The sequence below is a fragment of the Ahaetulla prasina genome, chromosome 6 (genome assembly GCF_028640845.1).
Source record: "Ahaetulla prasina isolate Xishuangbanna chromosome 6, ASM2864084v1, whole genome shotgun sequence".
In the NCBI taxonomy this organism is placed as follows: domain Eukaryota; kingdom Metazoa; phylum Chordata; class Lepidosauria; order Squamata; family Colubridae; genus Ahaetulla; species Ahaetulla prasina.
Window position 1 is genome coordinate 77,317,249 of NC_080544.1, and position 27,634 is coordinate 77,344,882.

Genomic DNA, 27,634 nt, shown 5'->3' on the forward strand with positions numbered 1-27,634 from the left:
TTAAACAGATTTTTTTTCCTTTGCAAAATGACAATACATTTTAATGCTTCATTTAAAATAAAGTTCTGCTTGTGTTTTCTCTATTCCAAATTTAGCCTCTTACAAAAAAACTCACTGCTAAAAATTTTAAACAGCTCAATTTATGAAGAAGAACAATCAATAACCTGAAATTGCAATTTCTTGTTAACTCCTAAATATTTCAATATTCAGTTCGCACTTGCCACTTTTTTTCTTACCGGCTCTCCCTTTTGTCCTTCCACTCCAATTCCTGGATACCCCTAATGAAATATCAATATATTAAAAGAAGGAAAATACACTGATTATTCACTTTAGATGATAGATTAAATTCACATGAAAACAACATAAATATTTTTCACTTGGACCCCACCCTCATTTAATGGACTGATGTCTGGTAAATCTTTGTCAGTTTGTCTGTAAATCAAGGATTTACTGCAAATATTTAGATTAATTCTGCAGTTCTATAAATCATATATTTACAGTTTTAAAGTTTTTTCCCCTGCTTTTCCATGATCCATTAAATCAGAGTTTTACTCTATTGGTTGATCCTTTTATATTAAAATATACCACTGTTATTAAATTTAGGTTTTTTTAAAAAAAATGAAATTTTCAAAATTAATTATCAATATGAAGAAATTGTAAAATTTTCCAAGAACAAAAATCTCTCACCTGATCACCTGGTAAACCAGGTTGGCCTTGAAAACCCTGTGAAAATAAGAATTTTAATATAATCAGACCTGGTAATCTTTAAAGCCGTGATGGTGAACCAATGGCATGCATGCCAGAGGGGGCACGCAGAACCCTCTCTCATGGCATGCGAGCCGTCATCCCAGTTCAGGTCCATTGCACGTGCACATGTGCCTCCCGCTAGGCAGCTGGTCTTTGGGTCTCTGCTGCGCCTGTGGGGGGGGGCAGGTTGCATGTGGGGTGTGTGCACATGTGGGGGGGCACATGCATGGGGAACACATGCTCATGGGGGGGCATGTGTTGGGACTGTGCTTGCACTGCATTTTGGGGGTTCGGGTGCGCACACGCTTTGGGCACTTAATCCAGAAAAGGTTAGCCATCACGGCTCTAGAGTATTGGATTAATTTTTTTATAATCCCAAATCTTGAAAGCTATGCTGGCGGGTTTTTTTATCAGCATGTAAATCCAATATATTTGGAAATATTAGTGACGAAAATGGTTTTCTGTCCTGTTCGTATTCTTTTCCCTACTAATATATTACACTATTGCTTTATTCAAACATCTCCTCCACAGAATTATTTTTTCCTGATAGTCTTTATTGCAGAGAAAAAGTTTTGCTTTTGACACTGCTAGAAGAGGATAGATGGGTGTAAGCAAAGAAAAATAATTTTCTATAAACTCTGTATAGATTTAAAAAGAGAATGGGCAAACTGCCAACAGAATTATTGGCAGGAAGGACTATCCAATCTCAGATGACCTCTGTTACTCCTACAGAACTGATTGCAAGAGAACTAGAAGATAAAAGACAGGCAGAGTCTAACATGGTGTCAGTTAAGTAAGAGATTAAAATGTTAAAATTATACCTGTTCACCTGGTTGGCCTGGAAATCCAGATGGACCTCTGGGTCCCTTTTCTCCTCTAGGACCCTAAGTACAGATTGCACAACCACACAATATTATGCTTACTAATAACAAGTAATATTCTGTTTACCGCCTGGAGTAAATTGTGCTAGGTTTGCAAAGGCTCTCATAACATACCCACTTACCCGCTAACACCATTCTTTAACTGTTAGGAACAGTTAGGCTATAGTAGTCCAAACACTAGCAACAACCAACTAATTTATTTTTAGGATGATTACTGTTCTAGAATAAAATCTACCGTAACTACCATTGCAGTACATAAATAAAATAATAGCTATTGGTCAGAAGATACAAATGCAACAGAGACAAATGAATATTTTTGTGGGGAATGCAATAATGAGTAAAATAATGTGAAGTAATTTACTTCACAAGTTTGCCCACCATTTGGAGCATCTGCAGTGCATAGCAGCAACATGTTATTTTGAAGGCAGGCAACATAATGAAAGAATGAAGACTTTTTGTCCCCCTCCAAAATCTTTCTAGTTGTCAAAACAAACAAATGAACAAACCCTCACAGGTAGAACTTGGAAAGAGGACAAACCTATAGCTGAAAAGAGGATGTACCTCAACAATTTGATGGTCTCTCATATTTATTATTAATGCAGCTGCTTAGCTTCTTTCTAAAAAGGTGGCAAGGTATGGCTTACAAATTACAATTTTTATATGGGAACCATTTTAAGAATTCCTAAGATGGTAACAAACTGAGTTACCTATTATAACTTATGCACATTCTCACATAGGTCTAAGCCTGGCACATACGTACATGGGAAGGCAAGACTATAAGGGGCGTGCATAAGAGCACAATAGTGCCTACCATTCCTGTCCTATTGTTCCCTTCATTATATCAAATTAATACAGTTGATGCATATTTTTTACTCATATATATATATATTTTCTTCAAGACATGTTGTTTTATCTATGACAATTGTTTGTGTATACTGTTGTGACAAAAAGAAATAAAAAAAAAAGTGGCGATCTGTGGTGTGAGTTACTACCTCTGCAGAGAATTTCAAACTAAGATGGAAAAGCTGAAACTGAAACCAGGGTGGGCTGCTGGGGGTTCACATGGGTTCGGGAGAATCTCTAGCTAAGATTCTGTGCAATTCGGAGAACCCCCAAATCCCACTCCTGGCTGGCCCCTCTCACTTCAACCCACCCCTCCCAGGAGTCCCCACACGGCCCATTTTGGATTAGTTTGGAAACTAATGTATTTTCACCATACAAATTGATGAAGGAGCTTACAGGCATGCCTTGAGGTCCAGGGTCCCCTCTTTCTCCCTGTAATCAGAATCACTAGGTTAGATGAAAGATAATACTTATTGCTAACAATTAATTATTACAGTTTAATGATTTATGTGGAAAAAAGGGAATGAAGAGCTACATAGAAAGAATAAACACAAAATAAATACTTATATATCTAAGTAATGTAAATAATTATCTAAATCAGGGGTCTCCAACTTTAAGACTCGTGGACTTAAAGTTGCCAAGGTTGGAGACCCCTGATCTAAATAATTTAAGTAATTATCTAAATAATTAAAATAATTATTTTATTCCATTCGGGTTTATTTCACTTTTTTTGCAATTCTTATACTTGAGTGACACTCATTGATACCACAGATAAGATCATTGTTTTTAATTTAGGAATCCATAATTTTTCCATATAAGTATTAAAACTAGCTTTGACATGTCTAGTCTTATGTACGTACTCCAAATTAAAACACATAGTTGCACAAAACTCATTTTCAAATAAGTATGAATAAGAGCTCACCCCCATAATAAACTATATCAATAAAGATATACTTTAAAAGACAATGTTTATCTGGCCATTTTATTTTCCATTTAAAAATCCTAATAAAAAGATTGTAAAAGCCTGTGACTTAGTCGTCATCATTTTTAAATAATAATAATATAGTCCAAAAGTGTGCATGTAAAGTATATTCATAGTTTAAAAAACATTGAAAATGAACTCATGATTAATCAACCTGGATTAAATTCCTTTTCATAGCAGCTGTGTTAAACTCTTATATACACTTTTAGAATTTTAGAATTTCCTAATATTAATAATATAAACCTTGCCTAAACCAATGGCACTCTTTATAGGTGTAAGTCATGGCTCTTACATATTTAAAATTATTTACACAACCCTTTATCCTGAGGCACTATTTAAAAAATGATATAACACTCACAGTTGTCCCTTTAATGAATTTAGTATATACGGGATTTCCTTTTTCTCCTTTTTGGCCAGGGATACCCTGTAAAAAATGTTTAAAAACCATGATAAAAATAGAAAGTTATGAGTTTGCATACAAAAGCTTAAACAACAAAGTAGTATTAGTCTTTGGCTTATGTCTGTAGTTGGGACCAAATCTAATTGTAAATTGCTATGAATGAAAGTGGGGGCACCATAGGAGCAGAAGTAACATTCCCGCCTCTTTTGTTTATTTATTTAAGTGAACACCCCAGTCATTAAGTAAACCCATTCATTTGAATGGGTATTTCTTTGCCATAAACCAGCTTTAAAGATATTAGAAAGCATATTAAAATATAACACATCACTATACACAATTTCTGTACAATGAAGTGAGTCCAGCATACCTAAGAAGAAAGACATAGAAATAAGTGGCATTTATAAATTGATCAGAAACTATATAAGATCTAGTGAAGTTCAACTCACAAGTGATCCTTTTGATCCAACGCATCCAACTTCTCCTGGAAGTCCTGGATCGCCTCTTGAACCATTACATCCATCTGCCCCAGGCTTCCCTCGGGGTCCTTCAATTCCTGGTAGCCCCTATAACAAAAAAAATAAATATTAATTATATATGTTTGTTAAAATAACTCAGCATTTTGCTGTACAGTAGAACCTCTGGTCACGACCATAATTCATTCCATAACTTTGGTCGCAACCCGATTTGGTCATGACCCGAACCTAACCAAAATTAATGCAGCAGCTAAACGAAGTCGCTGTTATTTGGCACTTACAAAAAAAATGCCGCAGAAGGGGAAGTCAGCCACAGTCGTGTTTGATCGCTACCCAAGCATGTGTTTGTGATCAGATTCAAAAATTTTGTGAATTTTTTGGTCGGAACCCAATTTGGTAGCGGTCAGAAGCATTCGTGACCAGAGGTTCTACTGTATATATTGAAAGAATGCATTATGAAATCCAGGATCAAAACTCAGATAAGATGTTATCTCCAATAAAATTAGAAACAGTCTAAAAGTTGAAGCCTGGTATGTCTAAACAAACTCAGTTTGGACAAGGCTGACTAGTTAATATTGCCCCTTTAGTGGTTAAATATACCTGAAACACAAAGCTAATGTTATGGGTAGTCAGAGGAACAAATTGGACATACAGTAGGCATGTATATGAATCCTATGGCTATCATTCTACTCAAATGTTTACACAAATTAACAGGGGTTCCAAATACAAGGTGATACTATATTGTATATGAATATGCATATTTTGGTGTCATACTTTTCTTGCCATTTTCTTATGGAGCTTCTTCCAGCTGCTAATTGCTCAAAATGTCACAAGTTATTTTGGGGACAAACAGCAGCTCTAGTAGGGATTTTATGAAAATTTCTACCCAACTTTAATACTAATTTCTATCCAAATAATCATTTGGATAAAAACAAAAAACATTAATAGACTAGTTTCTTTGGTGTAGTTTATTATTTATATTCACAATTTATGTTTCTAAGCTTCTATTTAATGAAAAGGAGATCACAAGACAATTCTTTAAAAAAATACAGTGTCGTGGTTTCAAAGACAAAGGTAGTAATTTGTTCTTATTAATGCTCTATGCTCTTTACTCAGAAAAAAATAGTATTCATGAATTCTGCACTCTAGTAGAGAGTGTTCCAAACAATTCAGTGGAAAGCCAGAACATTCATAGAGAAGGTTTATAACTGCTGATAACAAAGTTCTAAACTAGTCCACCTTACAGCTTAGTTCAAGGATTCTAACAGTCTTTTACAACAAAAATGTTTGATAAGAACCTTCATAGTCCTTTTCTAGCTAGGGCTAATTCTCATTGCAAAGAATGAAGTTAGTTTTCTATTAGCTAATTTCCTCATAAGAGGTAACTGTCCTGTCTCACACATTAAAATACCATCAAATAGAATATTTTATTAAGCCTGGAAAAGTGTGTGTTATCTGCATCAACAAACATCTCTAGGATGGATACTGCATAACTGAGATACCATTGCAGAAAGTTTAATGAATATTATAGTGAGATATAGATAGATATAGATAGATAGATATAGATAGATATATTCAGATCAGATGAACATAGTACACAGACATATTAAAATATCAATGCTCCACAGTTTTATATGATATGAAGCATTGGCAGCATACTTACAGGCATTCCGTCTAGACCTGAAAATCCTGGAACTCCAGTTGGACCCTGAAGAAATTCAACATTAAACCATATTAATATATGCTTTACTTTAAAAATGACTTCTAGAACAATTTTGTATAATTAGATTTGATTTTCTCACTATAACAAGTTTGAGAGGCAGTACACTCAACCATTAACTGTCAGGGTTCCAAGTAACACTCCCAAGGAAAGAAGACTCGGAGGCTTGAAATTCCTCAAAGTTCCATTTTATTAGAGATTAGAGATACCACTAGATTTAATAAATTGCCATTATCTGACAAATCAGAAATGGTAGACATTTGATTCTAATCCCTCACTCATTGCCTCAGCAGGGATGACACTTAGTCAAACTTGTTAAGGATTGTGAAGTGAAGTAGATCTGGTTTATATTCAGATGAGAGACTACTGCAGATTTGGGGTAAGATTGAAATCAAGCTAAAGATATCCTGGAAAAAAATAATGACAAACCACATTCCTGTGTCACCAAAATTCTATATGGATGTGTCCATGAAATTATAATTCACTTAATTCAAAAGGGACTTTCCTAACTCCACTCTTTGCTCAGCTAATAAAGAATTCCTTGCACAAAGTCTGTAAGTTTTTTGAAACAGCTTGTTCCCTTTGCCAGAAGTCCTATATGCATCATTAAGAAGCAGTTATCAAAGTCAAAGTGATACCTATAGAACTGTTGGTCAGTTGGCAAGTCAAAGAATGGACATCAGTGCTGCTGCCACCAGAGAAGTAATGTGTGGAAGGAATAATTTCTCTTCCTGTTTCAAGCAGCAGGTCCTTCTCCTACTTAGAAGATATATTTTCATTCCTGTTTTTTACTTCTTATTTTCCAGAATGGATTAGATCATATGGTTATGGTAAAATGTATACATAGGTTTCCAGGGACAGTAATATCAAACAAGACTGGAAAGCAATCTGAGACTTAAAAAGTACTATCATCAAAGAATACTGTAAGAGGCTGGAAGGATAAATGGTTTGACTAAGTATACAACAGTTTCATAGAAATTCACCATCAAACATTCTAGACTAAGCTAAAACAGTAGTATGGGTGTGTGTGTGTGTGTGTGTGTGTATGTGTGTGTGTGTGTATTTGTGTTTTCGTGTTTTCTCCCGTGTAAAATTGGAAGTATCTTGGCGATGTTTCGATGAAGTTTCATTCGTCATATTCAGGCTGGTGTTTACAGCTTCGTGCTTCTAGGAGCAATGTGTGATCGCAGCTGTTTCTTCCTTTTAACTGCTAGTGGGGGTTTGAACTGATTGGTTGGGGGTTTGACTGTGCTCTGATTGGATGGTGGGGTTGGCTGTGCTCTGATTGGATGGGGGTGTGTTCTGTTTGGGTGGGGGCTTGGTTGTGCTCAGGTTAGTCTGAGTTGCAGGGGGATTTGAGTTGGTGAGCTGCATTGCTGTTGTTTGGCTTTGCGTTCGTGGTCGTGCTACATCTTCATGGTGGGTGTCAGTCTGCTGCATGTATGGATTGGAGGGGTTTGGAATGGCTAGTGATGCAGCTGCGGTCTGGCTTCTGGTCCGTGGTCGTGCTTCATCATCAGTGTGGATTTGAGTCTGCTTTCCGTGTGGATGTGTGGTGGTGACATGCTGTGTGGTACTCATGAGTCACCACCACACAGCCAAACCCCCACCCAATCAGAACACAGCCAAGCTCCCAACCAATCAGTTCAAACCCCCACTAGCAGTTAAAAGGAAAAAACAGCTGAGATCACACATTGGTCCTAGAAGCACGAAGCTGTAAACACCAGCCTGAAGATGACGAATGAGACTTCGTCGAAACGTCGCCAAGACACTTCCAATTTTACGCAGGAGAAAACCCAAATAACCAAAGACCTACATACAAATACCCGCAAAATCCTCAGAAAACGTATCTATATCTATATCTATCTATCTATCTATCTATCTATATTTCTCAAAAACATATTTAAATATACAGTCTCTTATCCATCATTGATCATTCCTCTTATCCTTTAATTTTCATTTTTATTTGTTTCATTTATGTCTCCTACTCTTCTCCTCCCTTTTCTTCCTCTCCTTTTCCCTCTCTTCTATCCCTCTCTCTCCTTTCCTCTCTTCTCCCCTCCTTCCCTCTCTCTACTCCTTTCTCCTTTCCCACTCCCTTGTTGTTTCCATTTTCAATTCACTCTAGAATGGTATTCGAACAGCCCTGATTTTCTATTTACATACATTTTCATTTCAAATTCAAATTCATTAATCTTATTGCTCTAACTGATAGCACAATCTCTTTCAAATTGTGGCTTCATAAGCAGTTATTGAAAATTATATGAAGGCCAGTTTTTATCTGGAAAATTAATTAAAATACATTGCAATATTTAATATTGGGACTGTGCAAGACTTTGAATTCTAAGACCCTGGAAAGCATGAAGAGTAGACAATTTTATAAATCCTTAAACCAAATGCTTATTTCTCCAGGACCATGCAGCAGCTGCAGGTGGCCACAGAATACCAAGACAAGTCAAAGTTACTTTAAGGAGTTGCAAATATTGCTATATTTCTGTTTCAATATAGTCCAAATCCAGCTTTTTGCCTTCATCTGTGAAATGTTGTACAATTTTATTTAATATCCTTAATGTAATACTGCTAATTAATAGTAACAATAAAATTATTTTATTATCTATTATCTACCATATTTCCTCTTTCACCAAGTGGCCCGGGTAGACCAGGATCACCTCTCTGGCCTTTTTCTCCTGGCAAACCAATAGGTCCAATGGAACCCAGATCACCAATTGGACCCTGGACTCCTGGCTGCCCCGGCTGCCCCTGCAAAGTATAAATAATTCAGATTAATTTCTGTGTAAAAAGAGCAGTAGTAGCAATATGAACAATAATTCAGAGGAGGAAAATAGTTTGTTCAAACAAAGTGTTCATGTAAGTTTTCATATCTCATGGGTTGTAATATAACTGTCAGCATTCCATGTAATGCACCCATAGAAAACAAAACTCCAAAGCAGGCAGATTCCTCAAAGAACAAATTTATTGGATACATCATATTGACATAACTGTGAAAACCAACTCTGAAAGTTCCAGCGGTTTTCACCTAATTAAAAGAGAAAGTTTTCCCCTTTCCCCAAGTCACATGGTCCAATCAAGGTGCTGTCCAGTTGCCTCTATTCATACAAATCACATTTAGATTAAATGTGCACATTATTTATAAAATTATAAAAATAAAATAATATAAAATTAATGTTCAGAACATTATTTCAGGAAGAGCACATACACGATTCTGTTTGTAACTACTTTTCACATTAAAGGCATGTTTACTTTTTTAAAAAAAATTGGATAGCTGAGAATCTATTTTTCAGTACCTAGAAATACACAATGTCTTTTTTGATGGGGAAAAGACATTGTGTTATGTTGCTAATTTTGTCACAAAGTATTGAAACAGAAACCTGAAATGTTCCTAGAGTGATTTATTCTGCCACAGAATAACAGATCTCTGCTCAAAATTCATTTTGACAAGTCACTAAGGAAAAAAAATTTTCTCAGAGTTATAGGATAACAAAAGTGTTTATCTGATTTTCTTTCTTATTCAACTACCAGAATATTAATTAGGGTTCTGATGAAAATATATAGGCGCGGAAACTTGATGCAGTGAGAAGGAAGGCATTGCAAAATGTATTTACTTTTTGAAACATTTTGCAGATTTATTGATGGAATTATGTATATGCATGCGTATGTGTGTGTATGTACACCCATACATATATATGCATGTGCGCATTATGTAAATGATACAAATACATATACATACATACATATATATATATATATATATATATATATATATATATATATATATGTTTTCTGAGGTTTATATATATGTCTTCTCAGAAGCACGAAGCTGAAGCCTGAAGATGACGAATGAGACTTCGTCGAAACGTCGCCAAGACACTTCCAATTTTACACGGGAGAAAACCCAAACAACCAAAGACCTACATATATATATATATATATATATATATATATATATATATATATATATATATATATATATATATATATATATATATATATATATATATATATATATATATACAGATATAACCAAAGACCTATATATGCAGATATATAGATATTTCAAATGGTGTCTGTGTGTATATATAAATTGTCTCTGTGTGCCAAATATATTTTACAAATATATATATTTGTGTGTGTATGTGTGTGTGTAAAAATAAATAAATAAATATTTACACACACAATATTGAAATCTTCCCCTCTGCAGTTGAATTTATAGTGAGGCTGCTACTATTTAAATGGGATGTACAAATATTTAGACAGAATACATAAGGATATTCCATTTCAAAGTAATTTAAGGAAAACATGAATTAGTTTGTCAATGATATCACGTCCTGTAGGAATCCTCAGGAATTTAACAATCCCCTAGTGATTTAAGTAATACAATTTGAGTTTAAAGGAATGAATTCAGAACTTAGGTTTTTTAATTTTTTTTTTTTATTGGCAAAATGTTGTATTGTGCAAAGCATGGTAAAACCATAGGTAATTGGTTATTTGATTTATTTATTACTGGCTATTTGGTTTATTAAATCAAGATTATTTGGTTTAATTGTTAAAAAAGATAGTAATAGAAATACATTTTCAGGTTTGCAATAGAATATGATTACACATTTGCATCCTTCAGTCTCAAAAGACTATGGTATCATGCTCTGGAAAGAGCATCTAGTGTGGCTAAAAAGGCCAATTTGAGAGTGGCAATCCCTTCCACACTGAGGGCAGATACATTCTGGCCCCTGCCCAGCCCCCAGATTTCTCTGGTTCCAGGACTGCCTCTTTGCCTGAGGCAATATGATTATCTTACCTGGTATTATAAACAGTATGTATAACTTAACTATCTTCTTTTTCTACATTATTGTAATGCCACCCTCAAATTGTTTTTCTTCATTGATATTCTGTCTATGTATCTGTCTGAATCTATGTCTATGTCTATACACAGTCACCAGCAGATGTCACTATTTCTTTGTGAGAAAAAGGGGAAAAAGAAAAAAAAAATATTAAGCAGAGTCAGAATTCCAAAATTAAGTGTTTGGAAGCAAATATTTCAGTACCTTGGACAGAATCAAGGAGCATATAGTACTATTTTTTTCTGGCTAATTCATCTATTGAATCCTATACTGAAATTGCTAATGGCAGGGTTCTTCATCACACCCCAAGAGAACTGCTTAATTAAACATCTGGTATACATTTGTTAGGATCCCAAAAAATTAGGTCATATCATCAATGACAGCTTGTTGTCATGATCTATTTAACTCTATCAGCAAATAGAATAAAAGACAAAGATCAAACTAGGTCATATTGTGACCCTTTCAACTATTAAAATACATTTAATTTAAAAAAAATTCTCCAAACCAGAAAGTACAACTGCAGAATTTTAGCAGAAATAAAAACAGCTGGTTTTAGAGAAAAGCATCTAATGATTATGGAATGAAAGGCAAAAACCAATATGTTTTTTTGTATAATTATTTTAAATTTTGGATTTCTTAAAATACAATATTCTCATAGGACCAACTGACTAAACATAAGTTGATAACTTTACAAACTCTATCTTTACAAAGACTTTCTCTCCTTTGCCTCCTCTTTTTTCACACTGACATGTTCTTATTCCTGGTTGTCTGAATTAGCAGAAATATAGTATGCGTTACCATTTCTTTCAGATTAAATGATAGCTACCAAAGTCTGATCAACACAATAAATCATAGTTATTAATAATGATGAAAAGGGAGAGTGAATTTAGATCACTATAGATGGAGTACTATAATCTCCCCATCATAATTTAGTAATTGGGCTCCATATCTTTTAATTTGGACTTGATTGACCACTTTTTTAAAGTAAGGCCCTGCCCTTAGAATTTAATTAGGCTGAAAAAAATGCAAGACTGCAGCCAGTCTTTGACTGAGCAAATCTCAATCAAATCAATAATGCAGTTCTTTTATTATTTATTATATGAATTTTCTCATCAGACATGGAGAACAAGCAATCCCAATTTACTTTTGTTCTAAGATGCAGAGTTGTGCGTAACAGTGATTTAATACATTATGTGAACAGCAAGTGGAACTAAGTTTCAATTTTTTGCTTCCTTATGTGCTTCTCTTTTATTTGATCTTGGTTTAACATTTTAAAGACTACATTTTTTAGCAATTAAAATTCCAGTTCATTCAAGTGTGGCATTTTCTAATTTTCCATGATATGGTTCATTATCCCACAAATAAATATGCAAGCTGTGCAAAGAAATGTTTCTAAATTTAACAAACTTATGTATTAAACTCTACTCTTAAAGAAGAAGAAAAGCTGTTGATACGATATCAAGGATTTTAAATATTCAGCTTCTAAAGTAAAATGAAAATGCTGCATTATTTTGAAAATATGGATATTTATGGCTTCCATCTTCTTAAGCCATTGTCCCAAGACTGCGAGGAAAGGACATCTCTGTAGGAAATTAGTTAGCAAATAACTCTGAAATCTTTTTTGAAACAGGAAACAAGTAAATGTTGTACCTTGATGAACGTATCTTTTCTTTTATGTACACTGAGAGCATATGCACCAAGACAAATTCCTTGTGTGTCCAATCACACTTGGCCAATAAAAATTATATTCTATTCTATTCTATTCTAACAGATAAAAAAGATACAAGAATCAGAAATATCTTGTAGTTCCACTGAAGACTCATATCTTTTTATTATAAGATCTGAGCATTTGAGAGCTGCAGCTCCACAAATCTAATGAACATAGACTCTTTCTATTTCTCTAAATCAACTAACATGGCTCTCCTGCTACAGTGCCTACACAGCTATATTGAAATGAATACAGCACTTGAAATAAGGGGAAACTTCCATTCCTACAGCACTTTCTTACACAATAAACTGTTCCTATCCTACAATTAATGCAGCCATTTGTTAGAAACAAGTTACATTAAGAATGAATATAGTCTTTATGTCCTGGGAATTGTACACACCTTTCTTTTAAGATGCTATTCTTTTTCCGATTATACATTATACATACAATACTTCCCCCCAAAAGGCAGAATTCTTTTTAGCCAAGGACTGAACTGGAGAAAAGAAAGGCTGAGTGCCAAAGAGTTGAGGCCTTTGAATTATGGTGCTGGAGAAGACTCCTGCAAGTCCCTTGGACTGCAAGGTGATCAAACCGGTCAGATCAACCTTTGACTGCTCTTTAGAAGGCCAGATCCTGAAGATGAAACTGAAATCACTTCACTCCTCCGAAAACAACAAAATACCTTATACCACCAGGCTTGAAATCCTGGGATTAGAAAATTTACAACTCCGTCGACTTCGACAGGACCTGTGTTTAACACACAAAATCATCTATTGCAATATCCTTCCTGTAAATGACTACTTCAGCTTCAATCGCAATATTACAAGAGCAAAAAATAGATTCAGGCTCAATGTCAACCGCTTCAAACTTGATTGCAGAAAATATGACTTCTGCAACAGAGTTGTTAATGCTTGGAACTCATTACTTGACTCCATAGTCTCTACTCAAAATCCCAAAATCTTCAACCAAAAACTGTCTACTATTGACCTCACCCCATTCCTAAGAGGACTATAAGGGGCCTGCATAAGAGCACAAAAGTGCCTACCATTCCTGTCCTATTGGTCCCTTTATTATATCAAATTAATATAGCTAATGCATATTCTTTACTTATATATATATATATATATATATTTTCTTCATGATATGTTTTTTTACTTATGACAATGTTTATGTATATTGATATGACAAAATTAAATTTAAAAAAAATACTTTGGCCACCTAATGAGAAGGAAGGAGTCACTGGAGAAGAGCCTAATGCTGGGAAAGATTGAGAGCAAAAGAAGAAGGGGACGACAGAAAATGAGGTGGCTGGATGGAGTCACTGAAGCAGTAGGAGTGAGCTTAAATGGACTCCAGAAGATGGTAGAGGACAGGAAGGGGAAACATTGTCCACGGGGTCACAATAGGTCGGACACAACTTCGCAACTAACAGCAACAAAATTGGAGGACTAAACAATATCACTGTTGTGAAATAACTCTAATTATTGTGTACCTTGGGTTTCTAAATAGCTATTGTTATACAGATTTTTCACTGAAAATGATTTATATATACATTAGCCACATTTAGTCTAAAATTATTTCTGAATATTCATCAGTGGCAGGTTGGGTGTGCGCTTGTGTAGCCAGCGCATGGAACAGGGCAGCGATGGCAGCGGCACATTCAAGAAGGAGAGCGGCTCCGGTAACTTTTGGGCGCTTGCCTTCCCTGGCAGCCAGCCACAGGAGGAAGGTAAGGACACACCTCATGGTATAGGGAGAGTGGGCGGTGGCTCCAGGGCAAGGCAGGAGTCTCTTTCTGGGCACGTTGCTTCTGCTTGTTGGGCCACTTCCTGAAGCTGGCAGCTCCGCAGCCAGCCGCTTTGCTTTTTGCTCATGGGAGGCTTGCGTGGTGGCATCAGCAGAAGTGCTGCGGGGAAGTGGCCCAACAAGCAGAAGCACTGCATCCAGAAAGAGAAGGGCGAGAGGGGCCAGTGGGCTGCAGACACGAAGGAAAGCTCTGGGGCAGCAGCGGCACTCCAGGAGAGAGGGTGGATGTCCCGGGGCTGCACATGCCGTGCCGCCACCACCACCTCTCTTGGCCCCACTGCATTCACAGAGGCTCAAAAAACCAGGCTGACTTCTGGGCAGGTGGGCAGGTGGGCAGAGCATTGAGCTGCCATCACTACTGGTTCTCCGAACTACCGGCCATCATCGCTACTGGATCAGCCAATCTGGTCTGATCCGGGCACATTTCACACCTGGTTTTAGTACCTGTTAAAGAGAAAAGCAAGACAAATTAAAGGAAACTAAAACTTACTCTTGAGCCTTTTTCAGGAAAGCACCGGCAAATGGAACAATCTTGTCCACCACAATGTCCAATATATGAGCCCTAAGAAGAAATAGAAGATATTCCTGTTGTTACTGTTAGCCCATTTCAGATCTGTTTTCCAATATCATATAAATGTATTTGGAAGCTTAGAAATGCTTAATCATCAATAAGGCTATTAAAAAAATTGTTTACTAAATATAAACTAAATATAAAAGAAATAATGGGTAAGATACTGATTGATAAGGAAGAATGTTAAAAGGTTATAGAATCACTAAACCTGTATATGTGTATGTATATATGTACATTATTTTATTTTTCACATTTCCGTACTGTACTAGATGTATGTATGTACCTTCCCTCCATCACACATGTACAAAAAAGCATCTAAAATTAACTTCAGTGAGACTATCTTTAGACAGCTAATGTTATGGAAGGGCTATTACAGAGCAAAAGGGGGGGAAAAACATATAATCAGGAAATTAGCTAAGGATGGCAATGGAGTTTTTTAAAAGTTAAGTCAAAACAGAAACACACACAAAAAGATTAGCTCCTGGACAAGGCAAAAGAGATAGGAACCAATCAGTGAACAACATGAAATTCAAAAAATTGCATAATTTAAGTAAAAGAGTATAAGTGTGAGACCTATAAAAGACACCAGTCAAGATTCTGGAAATTGTCCTTGAAGTGCTGGGAAACTGGGTAACACAATTCCCTAGCCAAAACCGAAACAAAACAAATATCAAGCAATTATTGGGAGTTTTGAAATTTTCTGAGTCAAAGTTTACTTCAACGTTTTATAGTAAGAGAGACATTTTGGAAAGATGTTGGTGTTATTTTTTTCTGATTTTAAACAAAAATGAATATACCAAGTTTAGAACAAGGCTGCCAAAATATTTCTGACAGGAATCTTGTGCCTTTAAAGCATTGAAGAAATATAATATAGAAAGTTGCTAGTGTGAGGTAATAATATTAAACGTGACACTTTTATGCACATAAATTGATTCTTATATGCCACTGGGGAAGGGATTAACTTTTAAAAGACTTTTTAGGTAACCATAAAAATTTCAAATAGATAAGATGGAATATTATCAGATAATATGTTGGAGTTACAGTATCAGCTACCTAAGTGACAATATAGTTTATCATTCACAGACTTATTAGTTGGAATATGTACAATAAATATAATATTCATACAATGTGTGAATTAATCTACAAAATTGGCTATGATTTCATATTTGCATCTCAGCCACACAACATGTAAACAAAAAAATATGCGCATTTATTGGTGATCTAATGCATCTTGCATACTTGACTTACCTGGCTTTTGTGTCTCACTATAATTTTAACTCTATGCCTATTACCAAATAGGTTTATATTTTCATGGTATTCTTTTATATTTTCTTCCATTTATTTATTTTATATATCAAATGTATATGGCCACCCATTTCATGAAATTTGACCCTGGGCAATGTTCAACAAAGATACATAATCATTTTTAAAAAGTCATTATTAAAAAGTTTTTTTAAAAAATAATAATCCTAAAGTGTGCAAAAGATTATATGTTAGTAGTCATAGAGGTGATCTGGGAGCTCAGGCCTGATGACATAGTGGCCAGGCCTTGAGGGACTTTCATAAAGTACGTAATAATGGAGCCCTTCAGATTCTCTTCATAGTTTTCTCATTAAATGAATTGGCCATTTTTTCCTTATCAAAAATATTTCCAAAACATTTTGTTTTCTTGATTTTAGTCTGTATATGTACTTACGCATACTTAGTTATGCAAAAAAAGACATCTGGGTCATTTTATCTTGAGGCAAAATTCCAAGGGAAATAACAATCTTTGTTTTTTTGGCTTTTTAGATGCATGTTTCTGAGGCAGTGTTAAAAGATTTCTGGGTTCCCCCACCCTAACTAAAACATGTTTTATTATCATTCTAGGAAAGCTATTCTTCAGTTTAACCTTGCACTGAAGATTAAAATGCTAGGATAGTCAAAACATAGATTAATCACAAAAATTTTGACTATTTTTCATTTAATGATGTACAGCTCCTCCCAAAGAAAACTGCCAGTGTTTTGTGGAACCATCAAATTCTTTGCAAGCTGACCTTGGGTTACTTAGAGGAAGGTGTGTAATAATAATTACATTTTTGAGCTTCCTCTGCAGGAAATGTTTGGCCTATGTTCTACTCTCAGTTGTCTTAAAGATGTCACCAGCAGCTAAAATTTGGGTCAGAAGTTTCTCAAATGTGATGGGATTTTGTGGCAATTAGGCAGGATTTCTTATACTGATGAATAAGTGCGGAAAGGCTTCCTGAAGAGAGAAATTGTTTAAAATTATTATTTGCTATCTGATTACTTGCATCAATTTTGGGAAGTGTATAAACTATAGATGTTCTTAGGATTTCAAGTTGCAGATATTTTAAGTTTGAAACTATCCAAACTGTATAATTAGTATATGTTTTCTAAAAAAAATATTAATAGTTAAAAATATGAACAATAATAGGGGCATTGCTTAGGAAGATTATTAGCCTGCTTTGTAAGATTAATTTCAGATTATTTAAGACAATCAATCATATTGAGCTTTACAGCAAATGTTGCTACTTAATAGCCCCACTATATTCAATACGTAAATGTAAATTTGCTAGCTAATTTAACTAATTATACTAAGGAATCTTTTCCAAGCAACTTTATGTTTTCCAATAGGTCAGAGCATTATAAAATTGAAGATATGCAAAATTATGTATTGGTTAAAGTTATTATTCATTTTTCATCAGTAACACATACAGTATCTCAAAGATTTTATTGATTCAAAAATAATTTTGTAACATGCACGTGAATAAAAGAAGAAAGGTTTTTTTTTATTTGTATCACTTACCCCATAAGATGTCTGGACTGAAGCAACAATTATTAGCCACCTAATTCACAGGAAGAAACAGATTAAATTATATATAAATAATAATCACCCTCAAATTGATATAAGAAAATCTTATTGCAAGGATTTAAAAGAATTAGAAAAATGATTAGGATTGTTTTATTTTTCTAACTTAGTGGGTCAGTTTGCATTATACACAATTAAAATATGACAATTAAAGAGTGATTCTCTGTGTCAAACATACTCAGCCACTGTGATTACTTTATGTCATGTTAGTCTTAAAAATTAAGAAAATTGAAAAAATATGCTTAAGTATGGGATGGAATATTGGACAAACCTACCACCTTCTTCTCAAGATATAAAATGGGAATACTATAAAATTGTGGATTTCAGATCCTATGTATCATTTATTAATACTTCATAGTTCCTTATGAACACAGTCACATATTTGCACAGTTAATACAGGTAGTCCTCGAATTAGAACAACTGAGCCCAAAATATCTGATGCTCAGTAAGTTAAGTGAGTTTTGCCATGGTGGCACAGTGGTTAGAATGCAGTATTGCAGGCTAACTCTGTCCACTGCTAGGAGTTTGATTCTCACTGGTTCAAGGTTGTCTCAGCCTTCCATTCATCTGAGGTCAGTAAAATGAGGAGCTTGATTGTTGGGGCAATATGCTGATTCTGTAAATCATTTAGAGAGGATGTAAAGCATTAGGAAGTGGTATTTAAGTCTAAGTGCTATTGCTATTGCCCCATTTAAAAACCTTTGTTACCACAGTTGTTAAGTTAATCACTGCAGTTGTTAAGTTAGTAACACAGTTGTTAGGTGAATCTGGCTTCTCCATTGGTTTTGCTTATCAGAAGGTTGCAAAAGATGAGCACATGACCCTGAGACACTGAAGCTGTCATAAATATGAGTCATTTGCCAAGTGTTCAAATTTTGATCATGTGACCATGGGATGCTGTGTGTAAAACAGTCATAAGTCACTTTTTTCAATGCCATTGTAACTTTGAACAGTCACTAAATGAATGATTGTAAGTCGAGGACTACTTGTACCACCTTTCTTTAACAAAATACATATCTCACCTACAAATATGAGATAATTACCATGCAGTACAGTATCCATAATGACAACCGTTGCCTTAATCCATATATTATTTTACCTGCTTTACATAATGGAAACGTTTATAGGGACACTGTTATTGATAGCTCCCCTTTACTGTGTACATTATTGTTCATCCTGTTTGAGAGTTCTGTAACACATACAGGATAGTTTTCTACATTACCTTAGTGTAAATCATGGCTAGCTGGTTTGTGCTTCACTAAGGTAGTGAACCCAGTTTACAGTATATGATGAAGGCAGGACAAGAAGCAATGAATGGAAACTAATCAGGGAGAGAAGCAACTTAGAATTAAGGAGAAATTTCCTGACAGTTAGAACAACCAGTAAGTGGAACAACTTGCCTGCAGTACTGGAAATTTTTAAGAAAATGTTGGATAGCCATTTGTCTGAAATGGTGTAGGGTTTCCTGCCTGGCAGGGGGTTGGACTAGAAGACCTCCAAGGTCCTTTCCAACTCTGTTATTATGTTATATGTTATGATAGTTTGTGCTAAAAGAATACAATGGAACAATAGCTTTTGTTTTAAGTATCTTTTTTGCCATCCTATTTTGCCAGCCCCCTTCATGGATTACTGCCTTGTCGGGTCAAAGGGGCTTGCGTAGCTCAATGAAGCTATGAGCTATGCCATGCAAGGCCACCCAAGACAGACAGGTCATAGCAGAGAGCTCTGACAAAACGTGATCCTCTGGAGAAGGAAATGGCAACCCACTCCAGTATCTGTGCCATGAAAACCCCATGGACCATACAAAAAGGCAAAAAGGTATGATGCTAGAAGATAAATCCCTCAGGTCAGTAGGTGTCCAGTATGCTATTGGGGAAGAGCAGAAGGCTAGTACTAGTAGTGACAGAATGACTGAAGCGACTGGGCTAAAGCCGAAACGACACTTGGCTGTGGATGTATCTGGTCATGAAAGGAAAGTCCAATGCTGTAAAGAGCTATACTCCATAGGAACCTGGAATATAAGATCCATGATTTAAGGCAAGCTGGATGTGGTCAAACAAGAGATCAACATCTAAAATGAACATCAACATTTTAGGAATCAGAAGAACTAAAATGGACAGGAATGAGTTAATTTAATTCAGATTACCATCAGGTATACTACTGTGGGCAAGAATCCCTCAAACGAAATGGAGTAGCCTTCATAGTCAATAAAAGAGTAGGAAAGGCAATACTGTGATAAGGTAAAGGTAAAGGTTCCTCTCGCACGTACGTGCTAGTCATTGCTGACTCTAGGGGGCAGTGCTCATCTCTGTTTCAAAGCCGAAGAGCCAGCGCTGTACGAAGACATCTCCATGGTCATGTGGCCGGCATGACTCAATGCCAAAGGCGCATGGAACGCTGTTACCTTCCCACCAAAGGTGGTCCCTATTTTTTCTACTTGCATTTTTACGTGCTTTCGAAACTGCTAGGTTGGCAGAAGCTGGGATAAGTAACAGGAGCTCACCCCGTTACACAGCAGCACTAGGGATTCGAACCGCCGAGCTGCCGCCCTTTCGATCAACAAGCTCAACGCCCTAGCCCCTGAGCCACCGCGTCCCCTATAATAGTGTGATAGAATCCCCAAAATGCTCTCAGTTCAAATCCAAGGCAAACCATTCAACATCACAGTAGTCCAAGTCTATGCCCCAACCACTGGTGCTGAAGAGGATGAAATTGACCGGTTCTATGATGTCCTACATCGCCAAACAATGAAGTTTGAACTTGGAGTACAAAATGAAGCAGGGCATAGGCTGATAGAATTCCGTCAAGGTAATACGATGGTCATAGCAAACACTCTTTTCCAACAACCCAAGAGACGATTCTACACATGGACATCACCAGACGGTCAACACAGAAATCAGACTGACTATGTGGTCAGCCAAAGATGGAAAAGCTTTATACAGTCAGTAAAAACAAGACCAGGAGCTGACTGTGGCTCAGATCATGAGCTTCTCGTTGCAAAATTTAGGCTCAAATTGAAGAAAGTAGGGAAAAGCAATAGGCAATAGGTATGAACTAAATCATATCCCCGATGAATATACAGTAAAGGTGACAAATTGATTTAAGGAATTAGATCTGCTAGACAGAGTGCCTGAAGAACTATGGGCAGAGGTTTGCAGCATTGTACAAGAGGTAGCAAGTAAAATCATCCCAAAGAAAAAGAAATGCAAGAAAGCAAAATGGCTGTCTGAGGAAGCTTTGCAAATAGCTGAAGAAAGAATGGAAGTGAAAGGCAAGGGAGAAAGAGAAAGATGACATAGACACTGAGCTTGTCGATCAGAAAGGTCAGCAGTTCAGTGGTTAGAATCCTTAGTATAGATCTTCTGCCCTTCCAACTCTGTTACTGTTACCTTGTTTCATAATTTCAAGATACACCCAGTTGAATGCAGAATTCCGGAGAATAGCTAGAAGAGATAAGAATGCATTCTTAAATGAACAGTGCAAAGAAATAGAAGAAAACAATTGAATAGGAAGAACCGGAGATCTTTTCAAGAAAATTGGAGATATGAAGGGAACGTTTCATGCAAAGATGGGCATGATAAAAGACCAAAGTGGCAGGGACCTAACAGAGGTAGAAGAGATTAAGAAGAGGTAGCAAAATTATACAGAGGAACTATACAAGAATGAGCTTAACGTCCCTGATAACCACGATGGGGTGGTCACTGACCTTGAGCGAGACATCCTAGAATGTGAAGTCAAATGGGCCTTAGGATGTTTGAGCAACAACGAAGATAGTAAAGGTGACAGCTGAGCTATTCAAAATCTTAAAAAATGATACGGTAAAAGTGCTAGACTCAATTTTCCAGCAAATTTGGAAAACTCAAAATTGGCCACAGGATTGGAAAAGGTCAGTTTACATTCCAATTCCAAAGAAAAGCAATGCCAAAGAATGTTCAAACTATCGCACCACTGCACTCCTTTCACATGCTAGTAAAGATATGCTCAATCCTACAAGCTAGGCTCCAGCAGTATGTGGATCTAGAACTACCAGAGGTACAGGCAGGATTTCAAAGAGGCAGAGGAACTAGAGTTCAAATTGCCAACATACGCTGGATTATGGAGAAAGCTAGGGAGTTCCAGAAAAACATCTACTTCTGCTTCATTGACTGTGAGAAAGCCTTTGATTGTGTGGATCACAACAAATTGTGGCAAGTTCTTAAAGAGATGGGAATACCAGACCATTTTATTTGTCTCTTAAGAAACCTATATCTGGGTCAAGAAGGAACAGTGAGAACTGGACACAGAATCATTGATTGGTTCAAAATTGGGAAAGGAGTCCAGCAAGGCTTTATACTATCGCCTTGCCTTTTTAACTTATATGCAGAGCACATCATGAGAAAGGCAGGGCTGGATGAATCAAAAGATTGCTGGGAGAAACATCAACAACCTCAGAAATGCAGATGATACCACTCTAATGGCAAATAGTGAAGAAGAAATAAAGAACCTCTTGATGCAGGTGAAGAAGGAAAGTGCAAAAGTTGGCCTGAAATTCAACAATAAGAAAACTAAGATCATGGCATCTGGCCCTCTCAATTCCTGGCAGATAGATGGGGAAGAAATGGAGGTAGTGACAGATTTTATTTTTCTGGGCTCCAAGATCACTGCAGATGGGGACTGCAGCCAAGAAATTAAAAGACGCTTGCTCCTGGAGAGGAAAGCTATGACAAATCTAGACAGCATACTAAAAAACAGAGACATCACCTTGCTTACAAAAGTGTGCATAGTCAAAGCTGTGGTTTTCCCAGTTGCAATGAATGGCTGTGAAAGCTGGACCATAAGAAAGGCTGAGCACTGAAGAATTGAGGCCTTTGAACTATAGTGCTGGAGAAGACTCCTGCAAGTCCCTTGGATTCCAAAGCGATCAAACTGGCCAGTCCTAGAGGAGATCAACCCTGACTGCTCTTTCAAAGGCCAGAACCTGAAGATGAAACTCAAATATTTTGGCCACCTAATGAGAAGGAAGGACTTGCTGGAGAAGAGCCTAACGCTGGGAATGATTGAGGGCAAAAGAAGAATGGAACAACAGAGAATGAGGTGGCTGGATGGAGTACCAGAAGCAGTAGGTATGAACTTAAATGGACTCCAGAAGATGGTAGAGGACAGGAAGGCCTGGAGGAACATTGTCCATGTAGTTGCGAGAGGATGCTTTTCTTTATAGAGCTTTTCCCTACCAAGTAATAGATACAAGTGGTCAGATTATGGGAAATGAGTTTCAGCACTTTTAGAGGGCAACAGATTCCTTACCTCTGCATTGTACCATATCATTCAACACAAACACACTGTTCATGACACTTTAAAACTGTTATGGCAAGGATGGATGGCCTAAAAAAGAGATTCCCCCCAATAAATAACTTCTCCCAGCTACAAAGTTTAAGTGAAGAGAATATAGGAAATTAAGGAATAGAAAGAGCTAAAGCTTCAGTGGAATCATGGGTAAATTAGAGAAGTCCCTGTTTCTTTAACTAACAAAATTAATGGGTATATATTTGTGCTTATATTTTGAATTTTGTTAGTATCTAGCAAATATATGGGTAAATACCAGATGCAACCTTTTCCAAATAACACCAATAAGATTAAAAACCAGCAGACTGAGACCACTTCTGTTTTCTAATTTGAAAGTTATTACTATAACTAGAAGAGAAAACATACCATACACATGTAATAAATTTAATCCGATGTAAGCAATTCATGATGGATGTAATTTATATTAATCTATTTGAATCCAGGCCTTCAGTGTTTTAATTTTTAATAACAAAGGCTTGATCCCATTGCAGGTATGAAAACCACATTCAATATTCTTCTTGGCTTTGTGATCTGCTGGCAAAGAAAATATGACAAATTTTAATTTTATGCATACATATTTTTAACTTTACATTTAAGTTGAGATATTTTGGAAATATTAGCATATTATTAGAAATATTCACTCTTCTGAAGTGAAATACTAATGTAAATATTCATTGTTAGTTTTCTGGTGTCACAGAACAAATGATCTTGCTTTCATTTATATGTGCACAACAAGATTCCCCCATGTAACTTAGTTTTCAAAAGCAAAAATATAACCAGATAGACAATAATTCTCAAGGTTTTTTTAAACATGCATGTCAGAAAAATCATTGTAAATTCAGATATTTCAGACACTTCACATACCTGGAAATGTTCCTGTTATCCATGGTAGGATTGTTTAGAGGCACCTGGAAATCTGTCTTTATTTCAGTTTGGGTTTTAGCTATGCCCTAATGAAGGAACCATCAAAGAACCTGACCCTAAGCCTCATTCAGTTCTTTTTTTTGTTTTTGTTTACATTTATACCCCGCCCTTCTCCGAAGACTCAGGGCGGCTTACAGTGTATAATAGTTCTCTATTCCAGAGCAGTGCAATTCAAGAAACTTGATTTATGAGATAATAAGTAATTAAGTACCAAAATGTTTATTTGGAAAATGTCTTAAGAATTTCTATTTTGGGGGCCCAAGAAATATTTTTTTTATGAATCAAGAGAATTCTTATGAGTGCTTGGAAGATCTCTTTCTAGAACCTCAGTTCTTAGAAAACCATTTCAATCTAAGTAGAAATATGGAGGCAAATGTAAAGCTAATTTGTTTTGGCATTGTTTTCTAATTACATAGCTACCCTTAAAAAAATAGCTGAATACTAACTCTGGCAAACCTAGTAGGAGTTTTGATTTCCCTTTGAATAACAAATTCCTTCCATATCACTGTTCTTTTCCAAAGAGAGATTTGAGGGTAACATAAAATAACAGAAATAGTTGCAAAAAGGGTTTAGAACAGGAGTCACCAACCTTTCAGACCTCGGGGACCATTAAATTTATAATTTTAAATCCCATGGACCGCTAATATGATTTTTTAAAAAAAGATAAATAGTATTTAGTGCAATATAAAAAATGCAAATAATTTTTCTGCAGATCACCAAAAAATTTTCACAGACCACCAGTTGGTGACCACTGGTTTAGAATAAGGCCAAAAATAGTCTTATTTTTGTTTAGAGTCTGAATAGCTGAGATTCAAAAACAATTCTAGGATTTTCAGGCTTGAAACCTAAATGATTGCCTTTAACAAGATTAGCATAGGGAAAAGTTTTTCATTCAGAACATACATTGCATTAAATCATAACATGCTTTTATCACCTGTAACTTAGCATGCTGGCCTGGTTTACAGTAGCCATTATGCAAAATAAAGTATGAAGAATACTCATTTTCTCACTAAAATCATAGTTAGCTGAACAATGGTTTCACACAATATATAAACCATACCAAAGTCTGCCAAACAAACAAACTGAATATGTCTTTAAAATATTATTTTTCCCCCCAAAGGGGAATTGCCTTGATGAAGCATAGACAGCATCTATAATGCTTAACTCTGATTCTGTTAAGTCTGTCGCATAATAGCACAAAAATCCATTTTAAGCCTATTCAGTTTCAGTGTAGTTAAACTTCAAAGCTACCTTGACAATCTTTAAGTAAGTATTAAAGATACCTTTTCAGTCAACATAATTTTATAATCTTAATAATAAATAGAAAGTGAGTGATAGTTACAGGGAAATCCTAAAAACCTTATAAAGGACAATGTTGGAAGGAAAATGGAAATAACATTCCAGATTAGTTTTCAAGCTGGTTTTCCGGAAGTAACACCATCTTTTCTTGGATCAGTTAATGTAAAAAGTCTTACAGACAAGGTAACAGAATCATCTTACTGCACCTGCTGTTATAAATCAATCTGATATGAGGAAATGACAGGGTAACTCAAGGCCAAAACCTTTTATTCTACATGTATTAATATAAATTATGTACACCCCATATACTAAAAAAAATCTGCCACTTCTACCCTCTCTATAGTAAAAACAAATTGCCTAATGGGTGAAAAAAATAAGGTCCAAATGTTTCTGTAAAAAATGCTTTTGTCACAGCTTTGGATGTGAGCCCTAATGTCATTTTTAAAAGTGTCATGAACTAGTAATTTTACACATAATCAGACTTAAAGTGCAAAGGTCTGGACTATCACAAAAAGGAAGGAACAAGAAACAGAAAAGTCTAATTTTTTGCAATCATCTAGTGGCCATCCAGATTTTTGCACTCCAGACTTCTTATATCCAGATTTCTTATCTAATTCAGGACTTTGATACTGTACTTATCTGTCTGTTAAGTAGACAAACTATTAAGCAGAGTTGTGCATTCTTTTAAAATAATTTGGAAGGAGTACTTCATAATTGTGCAACCACAGCACATCCCTGCTCCTTCTTCTGGCTATAACAACAATCTGCAGCTATTTCAAGAGTCACAGCCTTTCCCTCCCCCAACCCCCAAAAAAATCTGAAAAAAAAGACAAACTTTTTAAGAAATAGCAGTGAGGCATTCAATTTGTGTTAAATCTAAAGCACTGATTCCTAATGATTCTTAATGATTTTTAAAATAGGGATTTCCCACTAAAGATATATCTAAACCAGGGGTCTCCAACCTTGGCAACTTTAAGACTTGTGGACTTCAACTCAGCTTTGCTGGCTGGGGACTTCTGGGAGTTGAAGTCCACAAGTCTTAAAGTTGCCAAGGTTGGAGACCCCTGACCTAAACAACATTTTGCTTATTCCATACCAAAAGTAGGGCTGTTGTACCTGGATTATAAAAAAATGAATAGTAGCAAAGAGATTCAGAACCTTTTAATTGATATAACAACAAAAATCCAATCAGGGATGTACTGTGGCCTGGTATAAAGAAATGGCCATAATACAGCCCTAAAGTCCACTTTTCCTGATTGTCAGAGTTGTCCATGACAAAGATAGTTGAAAATTGATGACAAATTACACACCAACAAGCCTATTAGCTTTTCTTCCAGGGATACTTAGGGTTCAACAAGAAACAAGAAGGGCACATGTTTAAATGGTTAGCTAGCAGCTTTGGACTGTGCTAAACTTCCCAAGCCAGAGGAAATAAATCTGCAGGTTTGATCCAAACGGGTCAAAGTTTCTGAGCATCATTCTCTTGTCTCAGAATATCTGGCCACTATTTCAGTTTGTATTGTAGAAAAAAAAAAGACCAGGGATTTCCCCCAAGTATACCTAGTGCAGCCCAGCCCAGCCCTGCCCTGCCCTGCAAAGTCCCTATGGCATTGTTGCTATATGGTGCAATGAAATACCAACTCATCTTAAGTTGTCCTTAGCTGCACCAGCATTAAAGAAGCATTTCCTCTTGTATTCCAATCTCTTCCAAGGGCAAATATCAGGATGTGAATAGTTTGTTAGGCTTTGTCACTCATTACCTTGAAGGCAGAGCAGAACGACCCGAAGAAATTGAGAAGAGAGGCCCTAGAGAGGCGGGATAGGGATTTCCCACGGAAGAGCAAATGTCATCCCTCACGCTTTTCTGCCAACTCGAAGACAGATGGACATAAAGCGCTTCAACTTAGCAGCGGAAGGCAAAGACCTTCCGCTCCCTTCCTCAGAGCGCAGCTTTCCAGATCAGGCAAATCCAGATGTGGTGGCGCGCTGACCCCTGGACCGCGATGTATTCTGAGAGTTTAGGTCCCAACACATCGGATACTTGGCTCGGGATGCTACCTTTCCCCACCCACAACCCCACCTTCTTTTCCCCGCCACGCTCCTCCGACGGGCGTACCTGACTTCTAGGAGACCAGCCCCTGAAGCTCGCGTCCTCGGCTCTCGCCCGGCTGCTCCTCCGTCTGCGTTTCCTCCTCTAGGGCAAAGTTCTGCCGCTTCCACGCTTGCCTGCTCT

The 27,634-nt window shown here is 36.3% G+C and overlaps 1 protein-coding gene across 1 annotated transcript in view; it reads right to left on the bottom strand.

Moving 5' to 3' along the window:
• The window catches only part of COL4A4 (collagen type IV alpha 4 chain), a 72,960-nt gene extending 45,374 nt beyond the window's left edge, over nt 1-27,586 (bottom strand). Inside the window, exons 1-12 of the mRNA XM_058188153.1 lie at nt 27,518-27,586; nt 23,545-23,709; nt 17,794-17,833; nt 14,907-14,978; nt 8,672-8,806; nt 5,990-6,034; nt 4,300-4,416; nt 3,812-3,877; nt 2,868-2,903; nt 1,569-1,631; nt 688-723; nt 237-278 (exon numbers count right to left, since the gene is read on the bottom strand). Of these exons, the coding sequence (XP_058044136.1) occupies nt 237-278; nt 688-723; nt 1,569-1,631; nt 2,868-2,903; nt 3,812-3,877; nt 4,300-4,416; nt 5,990-6,034; nt 8,672-8,806; nt 14,907-14,978; nt 17,794-17,833; nt 23,545-23,585 (693 nt within the window). The 5' untranslated portion in view covers nt 23,586-23,709; nt 27,518-27,586. The remainder of the gene's footprint in view (nt 1-236; nt 279-687; nt 724-1,568; nt 1,632-2,867; nt 2,904-3,811; nt 3,878-4,299; nt 4,417-5,989; nt 6,035-8,671; nt 8,807-14,906; nt 14,979-17,793; nt 17,834-23,544; nt 23,710-27,517) is intronic.
• Between the last annotated feature and the right edge of the window lie 48 nt (nt 27,587-27,634).